The sequence below is a fragment of the Danio rerio genome, chromosome 3 (assembly GCF_052040795.2).
Source record: "Danio rerio strain M-AB ecotype USA chromosome 3, GRCz13ab, whole genome shotgun sequence".
Taxonomy (NCBI): Eukaryota; Metazoa; Chordata; class Actinopteri; order Cypriniformes; family Danionidae; genus Danio; species Danio rerio.
The window spans coordinates 29348987-29368555 of record NC_141023.1 but is presented as its reverse complement, the minus strand read 5'-3'; the positions used below and the strand labels follow the sequence as shown (position 1 = coordinate 29368555).

Here is a 19569-nt window from a genome sequence, read left to right as displayed (position 1 = left end):
CAACGTTCAACAATGAATAAAAGTTTAAAAGGGGGAGGAAAAAAAACTCAGTGTAGCATTTCCTTTTTTCCCCAACATTGGTGTAATTTATTTAATTATATATTTATTTATGCAGAAATTTTCGGATTTTTATAAATATTCAATTATGTATTTGCGTAATTATTTATACATATATATATATATATATATATATATATATATATATATATATATATATATATATATATATATAGTTTTTATTTATATATTTATTTCTGTATTTATTTATTGTTTTATCGTTTTTGCAGGTTTTGTCCTTATGGAAGACGAAACCTGCAAAACAATAAATAAATAAGTAAATAAATAGATATGCAAATTTAAAAAAAATTTAAAAAGTATTAAATATACAAATTCAATAATTAATATGCATATATATATATATATATATATATATATATATATATATATATATATATATATATATATATATATATATATATATATATATATATATACATACACACACACACACAGTTGAAGTCAGAATTATTAGACCCCTTGTTTATCTTTTCCCAATTTCTGTTTAACAGAGAAGATTTTTTCAACACATTTTTTTCAACATAATAGTTTTAATAACTAATTTCTAATAACTGATTTATTTTATCTTTGCCACGATGACAGTAATTAATATTTTATTAGATATTTTTCAAGACCTGCTTGCACTATTAATTATTTAAATATTTATTTATGCAATAATGTGAGAATTTTATTTACATTTATTTGCTTATTTGCATATTTATTCTATATTTTATTTATGAAAAAAATGTATGGATTTATTTACTCAATTCTTTATATATTTGCGTATTTATTTATTTATCTATCGTTTTTGCAGGTTTTGTCCTCCATACCTTTGGATATATGACAAAGTTTAAGTTTAGCCTTTGGTGTAATATGAAATAAACCCGACTGTATGTACAACTTTACAGTTATGTAATATGTGATTATGTAGTTCGACAGATTTAATTAAATAAGGAATGAAGGGGAAAGAAAAGGAGCGTTATTTCACCAAAATTCAGACCTCAGAAATTTTTTTTTACAAACTGGCCCGTGATTACGGTAATTTGGAAATGACGTAACGCACCTTATCTATCCAATTTCTCCGGTTAGTGGTGCCATGTTCACGAATGTAATAAAAATCTGTGCTGGGTCAGAACAGTCAAAGGGTGTGTTTGGCAGGCTGTCCAACCCACTGACACTCAGGGCGTTGCATTAAAACAAACATAGAATGTAAACATGGACAGAAAAGGCTCAACAAACTGTAGAGGCGTCGGTCGGTTTAACTGTGCGTTCAACTGACGCAATTACGCACTGACGTAAACATCCTGCCCACACAATCTTTGATGTATAGAACATACGGATAGCGAGGGCTCTTCTACTGAAACTGAAGTTCGGTTGTTCCATGTTGTTTCACGATCTTAGTTGTTTCGATTACGTTGCAATGTTTTCTGAGGACGTAAGTATTACACGGCGCTGCACCTGCTAAAGCAGCGGTAGCGCATTCATATCTGATAAAAACAAACTGCGCGTCAGTTTAAGTTGGTCGAAGTTATTTTTGGTGAAGGCAGCGAGGCTGTCGACTTCAACTGTCAGTCTCATGTCGACGGAGGATTTGTCCACTTCCGACAGCGAGGCTGCCTTCGCGGGAGCCGGGGAGCGCTGGGCGCCCGTGGGAGCCGTGGCCAACCCGGAGGATGAGCACTGGAAGACGGGCGCGCAGGCTGGCTCTGTGTCCTCTGGCGATGGAGAAATGGTCTCCCGGCTGCGGAAGATGGAGGACGAGCAGGAACAGCTGAATTCGTCGCTTCTCGCCTTAACATCTCACTTCGCTCAGGTGCAGTTTCGCCTGAAGCAGATCGTGCACGCGCAGAGCGATGAGAAGGAGAGGATGCTGCTGGAGCTCGAGGAGTTCGCCTTCAGAGGATGCCCGCATGTCGTCGGCTGCAGGGCGCAGGACGCTCATATGCTGGAAAACTCTGTGAGTTTCAATATGATTTCACCAACAAGGAAACTAAAAACACGCAAATTAAACCAGATACATAGTTAGTTGGTTATGTAGGCTAGTATCTCCCAAGCAGGTGGGTTAAGCACTTTACAGCTGTTCAGACAGAAAAAAGCAACTGACATGCCAGCCAAATGCCAGCTTAGACATGCTGGAGGATCAGCTGTTTTGTAAAAATCATCTTTTTTGTCAAATGTTTGGATATTAAAACCCTTTAACTGCCTGCTCTACCAAATGGCTGACCATATTTTGACTGTTTTAAATAATGTTTTACACACACAGCATTGTGGGTTTACAAAAAAAAATCAAGCAAACATAATCATGTTGCACTACTGTACTTGATTTTGGTTTTATTGTAACATATAAATAAATAAATAAATAAATAAGAAAAGAAAACATGTTAAATGAGAATCTGAAATATTTTATGGCTTACTTCAAAACATAAAGATGATTTAGTAATCAAAAAATGTTTTATTTTAAATAGATTGGTCTTACATTTTCATATTTTCTGAACATATCTACCATTTGGTTGAGGCTGATATGTCCAGATTATGAGGAAATTAAGTCAAGATCATGTGTAATCAAGAAAGAAAAATATAATAACGCAAGGTGTTTAAGGAGTTCCATAGACAAAATAACTTTTTCTTTAAAAGAATATTAAACGAATTAAAGCAGATGAAACTGTAATCCTCCTTACTGATGCATAATAAGATAGTCAATGACTACCAGCATTTATAGAGTCATAAAAAATAAGCAAAAAAATGATATAAAGAAAGACATCACATACATCATGATGCCGCAGGAAGATTGTTGTGCTATAATATATATTTGCTATAATTTAATAATATTGCTATAATATAAGTAAAATTATTTCAGTTAATGTTCAGACTTGGTCATTCACTTGATAAGACCCCAATATGTCATCAGGAGCCATGATAATTTAATTTGTTTAAATACTGTATATGTTTTTTTTTTTGGACTAAATAGTGTTGATAGCATTGCTATGCATTTAATGAAAAAAAAAAAAGGACGAGCTTTCAGCTAAGAAAAAGCATCTTCTTTACTGAAGTATAAAAGTCAGCTGTATCTTGGATGGCCTGAACATTTTTATCAAACGTTCCTTAATTTGTTAATTTTCTTTTTGGAATACATAATGACCCCTTTAATAATCTGGGATCATTTTAGAAATTATGGGATGTGTTGAAAAAATGCATTGAGTGTGTTAACTAGCGACATTAGGAGTTAAGAAATGCAATCCAATTTTTTTTCCTTGGTAGGCGGTTAAAGGGTAATGCCAGTTTAGCATTCAAGGATGCTACTTTTTCAGCCTTAAAAGTAATCTTCTACAAACCAGATCATTATTTTCGCTCTGAATAAAGTGATTTGAAGCTCATAAAACAGTCTTTATTAAATGCTGCTGTGCTGACCCACAAACATTGTTATCCCTCATGTGAGGGAGTCATATTTTGTTTTATTTTTTGTGTTCATATTTGAATGCATTATAGTGCTGTACGTGTATAGTTTGTATTTTTTTTATGGATCAGTTTATTTACTATTTTAAGTCTAATTTTGATTTATTAATATTTATTTAGTTTTACATTTCCCCCCAACTCATTTTCTAAAAACATTACCTAGAGCCATGTTAGGAAGCTTGTTTTCAAGAATACATTTTTAATAGGAACAATAAAGTGACATAATCATACTCCCCTTTTAATCATTGAACATTGAAAGAAAATTGTCTTAAAAGACAACAAGTGTACACAAATTACACAACACACCCTGAGTAACCCAAAATATAGTACACAGCAATATTAATTATCCCTGTATACTCATAATGTCTTTATGTTGTATCAATCATAGCTTAATTTTTAATAAAAGAAAGTGATTTCGGACATGTATAACAAATATTGTAATGACCTGCTTTAGAAACATTAAATAAATATTAGTAATATTAAAAAAGAGAAATAGCACCCTACAAGCTGCTTGGAAAGAGATGTGGGCATTTCGGGGAGAAAGTTATATAGATATAGTGACATATTGATGTGTGTTTTAGTGAATTATTTATGTAATATACATTGTAAGTTAAACAAGGAGAGTATACCATAGATGCACAGTATCTTCTGTTGTCGTTTTTTACAGTGGAAGGTGATGGAAAATAGATAATTCAGTGGAATAAAGAGCTCTTGCTGCAGATATTCTTGTTGTCTCATTAAATCATCACATTATTATTCAGGCACCTGAAAAAAGAACAACATGAAGCAAATCCCATCCCACACACATCTCTGTTGTTGAAAAAGCTTTGTTTTTTGTCATTCAAACACCTTATCAGCACACAATGATATCAAATACTGTACGAGGAAGACTGGATAGTCACGCTTTCCCTTCATTTCTTCCTGTAACTCCTCGTATGTTGAAGTATCTTGTTACTGCTATTAAAATGCCTTCCTTTCTCCTTTTTTCCTCTTCTGCACACACTTTGCTTGCAGGATGAATTGGTGAGTATAACATTGTCCTTGTGCAGCCTTTTCTGCTTGTGTTTACTTTATTCTTTGTGTGACACACTTGCCATGATTTACTTATTTTTTTATAATAATCAGTTACATTTTAGCTCCTCAGAGCCCATTAGGCATACTTTTTTAATGTACAAAAGATTATGGTTATGTTGAATTTCTAGCCATGTCTGTTCTGAACTGCATTGCAATACTAGTAATAGCAAAGCTAAACAAAGTGAAGCAATCTAATTAAATACTCATTATTAGTCTCTGGAGCACATGCAAATATGTTCAGATCGCAAACAAAATGTAAACACTGTGGTTGATTTTAGTTGGATTGACTTTGTGTTTGTGCTTCTGTCATTTGCAGAGTGAACGGGAGAAGAGGGAGCGCTTGGAAGCTCAAAGAAACAAGCAGAAGGAACTGATTTTCCAGCTGAAGAATCAACTCGACGACCTGGAACGCTTCGCCTACCAGGAGGGCAGCTATGACTCACTGCCTCAGTCTGTCGTCATGGAGAGACAGAGGGTACGTCTGATCATACTCTCACTCTGTTGACATCAGTGACAACTTTCATGTTTAGGTTTGTCTTGGGAATTACTCTTTAAAACTTTTGTCGGGGAATACTATTTAGCTGTTATTATTTATATATATATTAATATTTATATTAATTATTTATATATATATGCATATAATGTATTTATATTCATTCATTTATTTTCTTTTCGGCTTAGTCCCTTTATTAATCTGGGGTTGCCACAGCGGAATGAACCGCCAACTTATACAGCATATGTTTTTCACAGCGGATGCCCTTCCAGCTGCAACCCATCACTGGCAAAGATTGTTTATCGTTATTTACAATAATACAGCTTAGGTTCTAGATTGTGCAAATTTAGTTGTTGCATGTATGAATTAGTATATTATAAAGAATGATGAAGATCCTGCTTTTATTAATGCATCCTTTTTGCAGGTTTTTTACAATTAAAAAATTAATAACAATTAATAAAAACTTTAAAAGTGAATCCTTGCAAATAATGCGATATGAATCTACTATGTATGGGACATCCTCTTAGAATAAGCAGAAAAAATAGGCCTAAAACTCGAGAAAACAAACTCTTGTTAGGTCACGATAATGAGAAAAAACTTATATTTTGAGGTCACTAGAAAAAAACGAATAACGGGAAAACAACTTTTGATATGCCAGGATCACGAAAAAATTAATTCATGGTCATGTGTTAACAAGAAAGAAAAATAAAGAAAAAAAAACTTTTTTTAAAATCAAATTACAGAATATCATGAAACGGTGGTCCTTCTTACTGATTCATAATAAAATCCAAGTCAATGACTACCAGCATTTTTAGAGTTATAAATAAGCTAAAAAATGATATAAAGAAAGTTTGCACCGGCACATACATCAGGATACGACAAAAAGATTGTGCTCCAGACTGTTGTGAATTTGCTCAGGACCACTGCCAATGCTTTGGATTGAATATAATAATCTTGTAAATAATATTTATTTAATGTTTAGAACAGTCATTTACTTTATAAGACTCCAATATGTCATCAGGAGCCATGGTTGATTAATTTGTTCAATTGCCTTGTATGTTTTCAAAGTGTTGATAGTCATTGCCATGCATTTTATGAAACAAAAAGAACAAGTTTGGTTTCAGCCAAGAAAAAAAAACATGTTCTTTACTGAAGTATAAATGTCAGCTGTATCTTGGGTGACCTGAACAATTTTTTACCAAACAAATCTTTTTAAACGAAATCTTTCTAATACTGTAGGTAATCATCGATGAGCTGATTAAGAAGCTTGATGTGAATCTGAATGAAGACATTGGCAATCTCACACCAGAGGAGCTCCGGCAGAGAGTGGACGCCGCTATAGCTCAGATCGTCAACCCGGCTCGAGTCAAAGAGCAGCTGGTTGAGCAGCTCAAAACCCAGATCAGAGACCTGGAGATGTTCATTAACTTCATACAGGGTAAGAACATTTAATGATAGGTCACTTTATACCATACAAATGATTTATTTTTTAAGTTAATGTAGCGTAATTCACCAGTTATTAAAGAATTTCAGTTTCTGAACTCTTTTAAAGATTCATTAGTTGGATTAATTTAGTTCAGGGTTTGTTTCAGTTTAGATTATTGACCTTGTCAGTGTGGCAGAATTATCCAGTTATGAAAAGAAATGTTTCTTTATAAAGCAGCTCAACAGAAGACAGTCATGTCATTATCCTGATCAATTTCAATAATATCTCTTAAGTTTAAAATAAGGGGCGATGGTGAGGAGTTTTTTAGCTATTTAACAACTTCAAGACAAAAGTTGTTACTTTGCAGTGTATTTGTTTTACAGCACATGATTTGTCTTTGACTTAGTCTGAATGTTTGGACTTTGAAGCTTTAGTGTCACATGATCCGTCATAAATTATTCTTATAATTTCTTATTATTACAAATATTTACAAAATGGTTTATATTTTGTAGAAACTGTGGTACTTTGTCAAGATCCTTCATTGAATAGTTTTTAAGCTACGGGTTTAATGAAAAAGTATTATGTATTTACAAAAAAATCTTACCTATTTTGAGTTTAATTTCCCTAAAGGTCCAAACACACCTAGACGCTTTTCTTTTGCGTTTATCGTCAGCGTTTTACGAGACATTTTTCTGCATTTAAACCCAAGCGATTTTCTCTGGCGTCGAGCTGAAGAGTATGCAAAATCACTCCTTGACATTAGATGGTGCTACACAACTCTAAGCTTTTGACGCCGCTTGTAGCACAGAAGCAGATGAGAGAAAGCTGACATGCTTGTTGTTAAAGTTACTGGTGACTCAAGCCAAGCATGATGGTTCGGGCAGCAGCTCCAGCTCTAGCGATAAAGAAATGATTATTGTTCACCAGAGCAATAAGCTGCTCCACGTTTATATCACCTCTGGGCATCTTCTTCAATGTGCGCTTGCATTGACAGTTTTGCGCTTGAGCGCCTCCAAGTGCTATTTTCTGTAACTTCAGCAACTCCGTGCATGTGAACAAAAGTAACAATCTGATTGGTGGAGAAGGTTTTGACACATCTCTGACACTTTGCCAGCACATTTGCACCAGGCACTTTCTTACAATCACTCATATCTGTAGAAAAAAACATTGTGCATTTCTGAAGTGTGCTTCACACAGGTGAGTGGGCTTGACAAACCACCTGTAGAAACAAACTTTTAACTATTTGCACCAGACATGACATTTTGTTTTACTGTGTGTCCACAAATGCTGCGAAAAGACTGTAAAGCTTACCTTAACTATTTAGAGTAATAAATAACTACATTCAGATTCACCTCACTGAAGTTTACCTTCTCAGATGAAGTGGGGAACCCTCTGTTAAATGATGGTACGAAGAGCCAGCCGACCCATGCAGCCGGACCAAACACTGGAGCCACTGGAGGAGTGAAGCGAGGTGATTTCACTTTATAATACCATTTTTTTTTCATGCTAAAAAGTTAAGATACTAACTGTAAATTTAAATCTTTTATTCCATCTACAGTGGATCCTGAACAGGCCCAGCGGATGCGGGAAACAGGGCTCCAGCTGATTCAGAAAGCCTTAGCGGTGCTGCAGATCTTTGCTCTGAGCCAGTTTGGATGTGCTGCAGGTCATGTGCCCCAAAACATGTGGTCTCAGGGTGCCGAGGCTCAAGATTACGGCCCTCTCCTGCAGAAACTAGAAGGAGCGGTGGAGCGAGTCCGTCTGCAAGCCTCCCGCCATCAGCCCTCATCTCTAGATGAACACGTGGTCAGTTATTCTGCCTCCCTATCGCCTGAAGGACCTCGGGACGAACTCACTGCGTCAGTGCGTAAAGAACTGGCCATTGCACTCCGGGACCTGCTGGCCCATGGACTGTACGCTCCTTCTCAGGGCATGAGCCTGGTCCTGGCTCCCATTTCCTGCCTGCTCCCCTTCAGCTCCTCCCCTCAGACCCTGCATCCCTGGGAGCTTTTCGTCAAGTACTATCATTCCAAAAACGGCCAGGCGTTTGTTGAATCGCCCGCTCGGCAGCTCTCACAATCCTTCAGTTTGCCTGTAGGTGGCGGTCCTGTGACAGTCACACCCAAACAGTCTCTGTTATGGGCCATCCACACGGTCCTCAAAGAACACAGACGATTCAAGCGAAGCACAGACTCTGAGTTTAAGGCGTTAGTTTGCATGGCGCTCAATGAGCAGCGGCTTGTGTCCTGGCTCAACCTGCTATGTAAATCTGGGACGCTCATACACTCGCACTATCAGCCCTGGAGCTATATGGCTCAGACGGGCTTTGAAGGGGCTCTGCGCATCCTGGGCCGCATCAGCCATCTCAAATTCAGCCTTCCTGTAGACTTGGCGGTTAGGCAGCTAAAGAACATCAAAGATGCTTTTTAAGCATTGAGGAAAGAAAAGGGGTAAAGGGAACCTCCATAACATCTCAATATAAAAAAACAACAACAAATATATTCTGCAGAGCTGTGTCAAAAACTATTAAAGAAATTGATTCAGCATAGATTTTATAGAGATTTTCAAAATGAATCAGTGATTCAGTAAGTGATTTAGAGGTTAGTTTATAACAGCAGATGGCGCTGTTTGTTTCACATACATACTGTTTACTTGCATCCAAAACCTAAAATAATCATTAAGGTTTAAGCGAATTACAAAAGTGCTCATTGTGAGCTGTGTTTACATTAATCTCATGACATAAAAGCCAACTTACATGAAGGTTAAAACTAGCCTAAAGCACCGTCTGCTGTTAAATACTACACTCAGAAATCCATTCAAGTGAGCTAATTATGCAATATTAATTTCTCAAACTATTTTTCGTCACAGCTTTAATATTTTCCAACTCTATTGATCTCATTTCAGAAATTCAAATCGATTAAAAATGTACTTCCTGATCAAGTGATAGTTCACCCCCCTCCCCAAAAAATATTTATTTACTCTCAGGCCACTCAAGAAGTAAATGACTTTGTCTTCTTCATTAGAACAGGAAAAAATAAATATTTCGCTGGAAATACTTTGGTGATTTATAAAATGAAAGTCAATGGGATTTGAGGCAAAATAAATACATTTGGCCCATCAGTCTGAGCAAGAAAATCACCATTTTAACATTATTACCTGTGACCCACAACCTCAACAAACAATTATAAATGTGTTCTTGACAATCTGGAGTGTTTTGTGGCATCATGATGTAAGAGGATGTGGTAATAATGCTGTAAATATTAATCAGTTTCTTGCAAATACATATAGTTTTGCTTCATAACACCTCAAGGCATCGTCAGAAGCCACAGGTAATAATTTAGTCATAAAAACTGTAGCTGACTACTTGCATAAACAGGGACCACAGTTTCAGCTTAAAAAATCTTAAATTGTTCTGCTAAAGAAACAAAGTCAGCTGCACCTTTGATGACCTGAGGCTGAATATTAATTTTTGTATGAACTATCCTGAAAAATTACACAACTCATGCACTATTCTCGAGGCTCCGTGTTGCTGTTGAATTGAACGCCTGCAATCCTGATGAAGGCAGGTTTTAATATGCTGCATTAATATTAATATAACTCAAAGGAAATGTGCTCAGTTTATTGACCCTGAGCATCTGACTGCCTCCATGAACCCTTTCCGAGGGCATTTGTTATGTCAAGCTTTTACCAAAACCCACCACATCACTCTTTGAATACAAGTTTGAACGATTACTTGAACCATTGCGTATGTTTGAGATGCACTACGGTATCTATAAAACACTATTATATATATATTTAAAATAGTAATATAAGTATGTTTTAGTTGTTATCTTTTTGTGGGCAAGTGCTTACACTAAATTATTTGTTAACGACAAATCAAAACGTTCATTTACAATCAAGATTGATTTGCTTTTGCTTCATTTAAGGTCGTTATATTTCACACACTGGTCTGTGTTTTCATATCACTCTATGAGGAGACCATCGTACAGGTCAATTAACACACTCAGGTCATTCTGAACAAACAAAAGACATGCTCATTGGTGTTTGTATTCTTCTCTCTGGATTCTTCTCTCTGTAACTTTTTGTTTCCACAGACTGGCCAGTTTCAGCCAAAAAAAAAAGATTGTAAGATAAATAAAATATGCTCGTCCGCTGCTATACAGGAGAAAATGCACAGCTTGTGAACTGAATTACAAGCGGGTTGTCGAACATATTTGCTGAATATGAAACTGATATGCTGCGTATCGATGCCGACTGAATTATTTATGTCCTGTTATGCTAACGCCGGCGTTCTGAAGCTCTGCTTCAATATCTACTATTTCCACGTCTTGTCAATACTTGTTTACTGCTTTGAAACCTTGAATGTACAATCTTCCAAACTGTATCCTGCTACTTTACCAGCTCTGATTCAAACCATCCTGAACACTGTAAGAATTCAGTAAGAAGGGGTTGCTTTTTAGCATATCCAGGAAACAGGTTCAGTATTGATTTTTGTATTTCTCTGCACCCGTTTGGATGCATGGTTATCATACAATTATTAGCCCTCAACAATTAGCCTTTTTTTTTCATGTATTTGTTTGCGATTTGCCATAATATGTATTCAAGGCACTGTTGTATTTCTAGCTCTTCAAACATACAGTTATGGTTGCTGATATTTGACCATTGTCAGTTACATTCCTCTTTTTAAAACTCTTCCATCATTGTTGGATGTAATGAAGGAGGTTTTCTTCAGTGATTAAATGTTCTGGATGCTCTTTCAGTAGGTCATATTCTCTCCATACTTTTACTGTCGTCGTCATCTCTTGTTTCCTTAAATATTAATCAGTAAACTTATGGTTTACGAAATATATTTAATCAATAGCATTAGATTTAGTTATAGTTTTAATTCATGTCACACACGCAGGTCTAAAAAAGTTGACAATTTCAGTTATTAGATAGAAAATATCTTAATATAAGCACTTTATATTCACTAAACTACAGATAACTAAAACTTCAAACTAGTTTTAAAGACAAGATAGATAGATAGATAGATAGATAGATAGATAGATAGATAGATAGATAGATAGATAGATAGATAGATAGATAGATAGATAGATAGATAGATAGATAGATAGATAGATAGATAGATAGATAGATAGATAGATAGATAGATAGATAGATAGATAGATAGATAGATAAGAAAAAGATATAGAGAAAGAAAGAAAGAATTTTCAAAATTGACCTGCAAACCAAGTTTGTTTCAGAATGGTAAGAATGGGTTAATGATGAAGTGCCCCTTCAAGAAAAGTCATGATGTAATTATACATGAACATGTTTTTTCAAACTTGACGTGCAACCTAATCATAAACTAACTTTAACTACAACATGAGTCACAAAAGTTCATGGGTAAATAACGACTTTCTTAATTACTCGTTAGTACATAAACAGCTGTTAATGTATAATTGCGTCATGAGTTTACTTGGAGCGGAACATCATCATTAACTCATAAAAAAAAATCATCATTAACTCATCCGTAACCACTCATCAGCTCCTGTTTTTAAACTGTTGATGTTTACAGAACAGTTTTCTATTGTTATTCAGTGTAAACGACTAGACGGGCGTGCATAAGGAGTTCATGAGTAGTTATGAGAATGGGTTAATGGTGATTTGCTCCTCTAAGTAGTCGTGATATAATTATACATGAACATGTTTTTTAAAAAATTGACATGCAAATCAAACGTTCCAGACATTTTTATATCAATATTACCACAATTGTTTAAAACTGAGAATGAATTTAAACACGCTATTTATTTATTTATTAAGCTTATTTATTTTTAAATGCTAAATAATTAAAACAAAATGAGATTACAAGAAATATAAAACTGCATTTGGTGTATTTTTATGGTACACTTTATTTTTCATTATGAATAAACCACTGACATTTTGATACAAATCTGTGGTATTTCCAGGAATATTAGATAATAGTAGAACATAATTACAATACTGCAGTTGCTATAATGATCTTACTAATGTTAATTCAAAAATAATCATATATTTGTCATATGTATTATCTTTCCTAAATCAATAGACTATTTAAATAGTTACATTTCATACACGTGAACTACGAAAAAGTATTTCACATCTTTTAAAACTCAGTCTTATGTGTTAGTTTCAAACGCTGCAGTAGAGGGTGGTATTTATACGGCTTTACCACGAACACTTCGCGCATTTTGACGGAAATACGTCACTCGCCGAGTGTGTCAAGGGTCACGCTCGCTCTTTCTACTTCCTTTCCTGTTGTCGTCGGCCATAGAGCACCATCAGTAAGTTTTACACATGAGAAATTAATCCAGGAACATCGATAAATAAAAGAGGCCTGCGGGTTTTCTTTCATGTCACTCACGCAGCGCATATTCCCGTCGACAATTAAACGTGTTTATTGATTAAATCTCACACTGACAGCGGCAGATAACGGGTTTATAGCTGCCCCGTCTTGCTTTCTATATGATAGCCGTGCTACCGGTTCACGATAGACAAGCAGCTGAGGCAACATATGTTTGCGCAATATAATCAAATGTTTGTGTTATTTAGACCAAATAAAGTATGTTTTGCTGAATGGTTTACGTGTTTAATCCAACTTAAGCGGTCAAATGCAAGCAGAAACTGGTTAGCATAAACGGCTACGCGCAAGTTAGATGTGGCTAATGTTGTAAATGTGCTGCAATTAGAACAACTTGCTTTTAAAGTTTTAATTTAAACGTGGTTCAAAGTAGTTGTCATGTTTTGGGCATTACTAGACTTGTTGATGCCAACTGCTTGTGTTCTGCTAACGTTAGTTTGTGCCTTACATCAAGGATTGTTTTTGAAACTGTGACATGTATCTTGTTTTTCAGAGATGGGCAAGTTTATGAAACCTGGCAAGGTGGTGATGGTCCTGGCTGGACGTTACGCCGGACGCAAGGCTGTGATTGTTAAGGTATCGTTACTTTCATTATTATCTCATCCAGTCTCAAGGATGTGTTTTTTTAACTTTATATTATGGTAAATGTGAGGGTCAGTACTTTGCAGAGTAGTAGTTGAAAACAGAAGAATAGAATTGCTCTGATTAAAGGTTACTTTGGTTGAGATTCTGATGGACGTTTTCAAGCCCTTTCCTGAGAGCTCTTGGAACAGTAAAGTGTACATTTGGATGTGCAAGTAAACTGTTTGTCATGTAATAGTAATTTACAAATGTATCAGATTCAGGTAGGTCATGTGTTGACAACTAGGCAGTTGTAGTTTGTCCTAATTTCAATTATGATATTTCTATTTATACTACATAGAAAGTACTTTTTCCAATGACATTGGAGTTCAAGTTCAAATACAGTACCTTTTCGGTGCCCAAATTCAAATTGTCAGCCTTCAAGAAAAGATTGCCGAGGGAGACCTGCACAATATATAATTTCAGCATCGATATTGTAGTGTTCATATGCAGTAATCTTTCGTCACTGTATGGTCTGACTCGATATCAGTATTAAATCTGAACAGCACAACAGTTCAAAACGTCATTGGGGTCGTTACAAAGTTTATAATTTTGTGGCCTGTGAAAGCAAGTTTTTTTAAATGAGTTTCAAGTTTTTGCGCACAAGGATTGTTAACAATTGTAACTTTGACAAAGTTTCATTGTATTTATACAAAGGCTATTTAAGGTTTTACCTTTGATTTTTACAGTTTCTGTACCTGAATATTGTCCTACTCCCTATAAAACCAAAGCACTGTTATTTATCTTTGGTTTTATGTATTTATGTATGCTTGTAATTTGTTTTTGTTTAATTTATTGTTATTGAATGCCAATGCACTGCCCAGCAAGATCGCATCAATCCAAAAACTCTGGTCTTTTTTCTGGATACAGACATGAAATTCTAGTCTTTAAATTTGTATTTTTATTTCAATGTATATTGCAGAAAAACAAAATTGCTATAAACTCATTTTTCACAAGTTGTGCACTTCTATTGGAAACATCAAACTCTAGAAAAGACACGATATGTGAATGGCCCCTAAAAGGCCGCTGTCATTTGCAATCTCCAGCAGTTGATCTTCGTTCACAGACATGGTGGATTCACCCGATTTGTTGACAAATGGGTTGTGGATCTATTCCTTGGCAGTTTGTGGGTCCTTCACTGTGCCTTTTCCCCTTAGCAAAGAAACTTTGCTAAGACGTCTGTTTCTTACTAATTTTGCTGCATGTAGGTTCAATTTGAGTGCTCGAGTGACCAAGATGCAAGCGAGAGAATACAGTCATTTTTCAAAATAAGTGATAGTTCAGACTTTCATAATAAATAAAGTGGAAGTAATTGATTTCTTGTGCGGCCTGGTACGAATTGATCCATGAACCAGTTCTGGTCCATGGCCTGGTGGTTAAGGACCATTGCTCTAAGGGATACATTTGCAGTATTAAGTGCAAACATTGACCTTTTTTTTCTGATCTTTTTCTCTTTTCAGAACATTGATGATGGCACCGCAGACCGTCCTTACAGCCATGCTCTGGTTGCAGGCATTGACCGTTATCCTCGTAAAGTCACAGCAACCATGGGCAAGAAGAAGATTGCCAAGAGGTCCAAGATCAAGGCCTTCGTGAAGGTGTTCAACTACAACCACCTCATGCCAACCAGGTTTGTAAACTCAGACCTTGGAGGAGGGTCATCTTACATAATGAATTAGGGTGGGAGACGTGATAGTTTCATTGATTCATCATGATTCTAAATCAATTCAGAAACATTAAGAATTTCTGTATTCAAATTAGATTGTGACAGTGTGGGGCAGTTAGTTACAAAACAAAATATAAGTGGACTACTACGTGTATGTAATATGCTGTTTAATTTGGACAAAGATAAAGAACCTTGATGTGACTACAAAGTAGGGCTGCACAATATATCGTGTCAGCATAGATATTGCAATATGTGCATTTGGAATAGTCACATCGCATAATCTTCCATGTGAAGTTGGGTCTATTTTTGTTGATAAGCAATGAAGAATGCACAGTGTTATTATTAGTATTGTTTGATTCAATAATAGAGGCACTACAAAATAGCGGTATGATGCATGTTTTGGTGCTTCTCTTAGTGGTCTAGATCGAACATGTATGGTGTTGCAATTCTAAGAAATATGTGCTGTTAATAAAAGAAATGCATCTTATAACTTTTTGATGCGTTTTTCCCACTTCATTCACAGATGTCATAATATATTGTGGATGGTTTTTCTGTGATATTTAGCTGAAATTGTAAATTGTATTCTGTAAATTGTATCCTGGGGAGCAAAAATATATCAGTTACTAAACTTGAATGCCTGGCTAATTTCATTTATCTTTGCAACATTTAGATTATTCTTGCAATTTCTTTAATTCGCTCCTCTACAAGCTTATTCCAATCAAAGTTAATGACTTTATTCCAAATACAGCTATTCAAGTCATCTGCTAAAATGTTATTAATTGCAGCAAAAAAAAAATAAAAAATTGCAATGTCAGATTTTTCCAATATCATGCAGCCCTACTGCAAAGTGAAAGATCAAGTTGAATGTGAACAGGCTGGCATTATTGTGATTCATGGACACTGATCACAATAGAATCAAATGTCACTATTGCTGCAAGATAAGTGGAAGCCACATCCTGGATTAAATACGGTTACAATAAGATTTCCAAATATCTTTGTTGCGTATAGACATAATTTCACTTTTTAAGACATTTCTGTCTTAAAAGGTTAAAAAAAAAAACTTCAAATAAAAGTCAATGCTTTTTTTATAAGAATTGTTTTGTTTATAATCTGAGCTTCTGGAAGAACCATTTGTTCTTGTCTGCCTTGTATCTGTAAAAAAAGCATATCGTCTTCACATGTTAAGAACACAAGCTCGTCATAGCGAGAGCTTCAAAGTGAATAGGATTTCTAGTGTGAACTCGCACAATTAGATCAGAACGTGAAGTCCTTCATGAGTCCTATCCCTAATGATGTGCGGTAAAGAGTTACACTGTGATGACGGGTGCAGATGAACACCAGATTACAGCGCAGCACTTTTCTGATATTCTGCATCTATTATACTACTATTTACTATTATACTATTATTCTATGTTCAGCTGGCTCTGTTAGATGCCAACAGACACCAGCACTGGCAACACACTGATCCGATAAAAGCAGATGAAGTTACTGTCTGTCTCTTTGTCATTGCAGTGTGAATTAGGCTTATAAAACAAAGTTACCCTGAAAACAAACCTCTTATGCTCACTAAGGGCTGGTTTTATGTGATCAGAAATATGGCAAAGATGTAATGTTAAATATTTTGAATAGTTTCAGCATCACTCCTCAAGTGTTAAGTGTCTCAGTCCTTTAGAAAACATGGGATTGTCATTTGAAATTTACATTTTTGTTGATTTAGTAGATGCTTTTTCGTCCATTGCTGCTGTCCATAGAATGGTTGAGGGTTAATTTCAAAGTTTATAACTGTTTTGCTGCTTAACATTTTTATAGGATGTGTTCAAAAGGTCAGTAATTTCAGTGTTGCAATATTTAAACAGTTTGATTTTTCACTGAACAAAAGCAGTTCTTTTGACACTGCAACTAGTCCCAAGCTTTGGATAGAAATGTATGTAGATGCAGTTATCAAGTTTTCAAAGTGTGGTTTTAGTTAGTTGTCAAGTTTAGATTCCAGTGCACCTTCCTGTTTTGTTGAATATGGTGATTTCTGGATAGATGATCTTATGTGATTTGATGAATCACATCAGATGCAAGTAACACTACTAGATGCTTAGTAGGTTTACCTAGCTTGTTTTAAATCTAGGTTTTCATGTAATTGAAAATGCAGAAACTTTAGAAAACGGGTTTAAATTTATTTTATTTGTTTTTTAATATGCCATTGATCATTATGTAAAGATGTTTGTAAAAACTTTGTACATTCCACACTATAGGCATGCTAATACTTGATAATCAAAACTAGGTATGCAGTTTTAGTTGTTAAATTGAACACATCTTACAAAAACATTATTTAATGAATGTTACAAAGAAATTTTGGTTTTCAGTTCATCCAGATTTTTTTTTTTGGGATTGGCCCATAATATTTATTTTGGTGCATCCCTAAACAAAACCTTTCTTATATTTTTACAATTCTTTTGAATTCAAACTTCCTTCTTGTTGCAAAAACTGTTGTATATGTAATGATTGGGGATGCTCTGTTTTGTATCAACTTTTTTTCTGTCTAATGAATCCATGCAGTGTTTAATTCTGTCCACTTGCTTGTCTTTCCTCAGATACTCTGTTGACATTCCTCTCGACAAAACTGTTGTCAACAAGGATGTTTTCAGGGATCCTGCTCTGAAACGCAAAGCCAGGCGAGAGGCCAAGGTTAAGTTTGAGGAGAGGTACGTGTTTGTCAAGAGATCAATTATCAATTTAACTGCAAAAAAATATGATGACTTGTGTTGAATGTGTCATTAAATTATGTAATTCAAGTTATACTTGCATGTAAACGGCTATAGACATTCTCATTCAGACATCATATTACTTGATTTTTAAACCAAAAAATGTTGTGGCAGAAGTTTGCTCAATACTGTGGGTTTAACCTGCTGCATGTTCAGAGACTGACTTCAGTAACAAGTCTGATCTTGGGCACTGGACATCCTGTTCACTTTGCAGCTCTCGCTATGACGCCCTTGTTTTCTTCCGATATGTAATGACGCCATGTTTCTTTTGCAGGTACAAGACGGGCAAGAACAAATGGTTCTTCCAGAAGCTCCGATTCTAAGCTTTCATTGGTTTCACAAATAAATCTGTAAAAATCCCACAAAGTGGTCCTGGTCATATTTCTGTGGAAAATTATAAACTTATTTTTTGATATTACTTGAGTCATGATAATCATTTCGGGTAGTGATCGCATGCTTTAAATTTAGATGTCACGATTTGTACTGGTAAATGTTTCTAAGGGTGCTGCTGAGATGAAAGTGTACAAGAGTTCTTTAGAAATCCAAACACAGATAAACCAAACAAAATTCAGAAATTATTTTGCCGTAATAATGGAATGAAACAAAGATTTAAATGCATTTCAGTAGTTCAGTACTTAATGTAATTTAATTTTTAGTTTGTTTTATTCAGGGATCATTTTGTTGGCTTTATTTTCCTGAAAGCAGTTGGAGTTTAAAGCAGCAACCGCACCTTTAAAGATATATTTTCTGAGAAAAATGGTGATGTTCAACATTTTGTTGTACATACAGACACAGGGCAACAGAAAAGGCATCAGTAATGTATTTACATCCACATCGCTTTGAAAAAATGAGTGACTTTACCAATATAAATGAAAGCAGTGTGTTGTGATTGCTCCCTGTGTGTAAAAAAACAAAACAAAAACCCAAGCGTGTAGTTTTTATTAGCCCATTACATGTGAGCGGGAGAGAGTTGATCTCTCAGGCCTAGAAGTGCAACCTTTTAATAAACCATTTAAGGTTGAAAACAAACCTTTGTGCATTTCTTCATGTCTTACTGGGTTACAAGTAGGGCCAGATAAAATATGTGGACATTTTTAGCTATATCTGCAGAATTTTGTAGAAAAAAAAAATGTATGTGATTTATGCAGTAGAGCTGTGAACCTACACTGGTCTCACAGTTCAGTTATAATTATCTTGCCATTGATTCGGTTCAATTCGATATCTCGGTGCATCACGGTTTGTTGACTGTTTTCCAGTCACAATTTTATATTCTCTCAGCAATTCTTGTATTAAAATGTATGAATATATTTATATAATATTTGTAAAACAGTTTTGTCATTTAATACAAAGTCAGATATATAAACTGTACCTTTAAACAACACGAGCATTTATAGCAATTATGCAGGATGATTTTGGCAGTATCATTGCTAAACTTAATATATTAAATATATAAATTAACTTTTTAACTTCTATTTAATGTTTACAATGCAAATCAATTTGAATCCACTTATTTGGTAAAATCAATATATACTAAAAGACAGAAAATATTACTTTTTAAACTATTGTAAATAATCATACGAACATTTTTATATTAGTCAATAATACCACTGAAATTTAAAAACTGAAAAAAACATACATTTACAC

At 34.9% G+C, this 19569-nt stretch overlaps 2 protein-coding genes across 4 annotated transcripts; both read left to right on the top strand.

The window, feature by feature from the left end:
• The first annotated feature begins 1546 nt into the window (after positions 1-1546).
• On the top strand, positions 1547-11265 carry rundc1 (RUN domain containing 1). 2 transcript variants are annotated; one of them, XM_087244622.1, is made up of 5 exons: positions 1547-2014; positions 4901-5059; positions 6317-6515; positions 7879-7974; positions 8062-11265. In XM_087244622.1, exons 1-5 carry the CDS (start codon positions 1634-1636, stop codon positions 8931-8933), a joined length of 1707 nt encoding a protein of 568 aa, XP_087100748.1. In that variant the 5' UTR covers positions 1547-1633; the 3' UTR covers positions 8934-11265. The 2 variants fall into 2 exon arrangements, with proteins under 2 accessions (XP_087100748.1, XP_087100749.1); XM_087244623.1 differs by having other exon boundaries at positions 1547-2018.
• A 1506-nt stretch (positions 11266-12771) lies between these two features.
• rpl27 (ribosomal protein L27) lies at positions 12772-18291 on the top strand. 2 transcript variants are annotated; one of them, XM_087242206.1, is made up of 5 exons: positions 12772-13058; positions 13376-13458; positions 14964-15133; positions 17755-17865; positions 18200-18291. In XM_087242206.1, exons 2-5 carry the CDS (start codon positions 13378-13380, stop codon positions 18246-18248), a joined length of 411 nt encoding a protein of 136 aa, XP_087098332.1. In that variant the 5' UTR covers positions 12772-13058; positions 13376-13377; the 3' UTR covers positions 18249-18291.
• The last annotated feature ends 1278 nt before the right edge of the window (positions 18292-19569 follow it).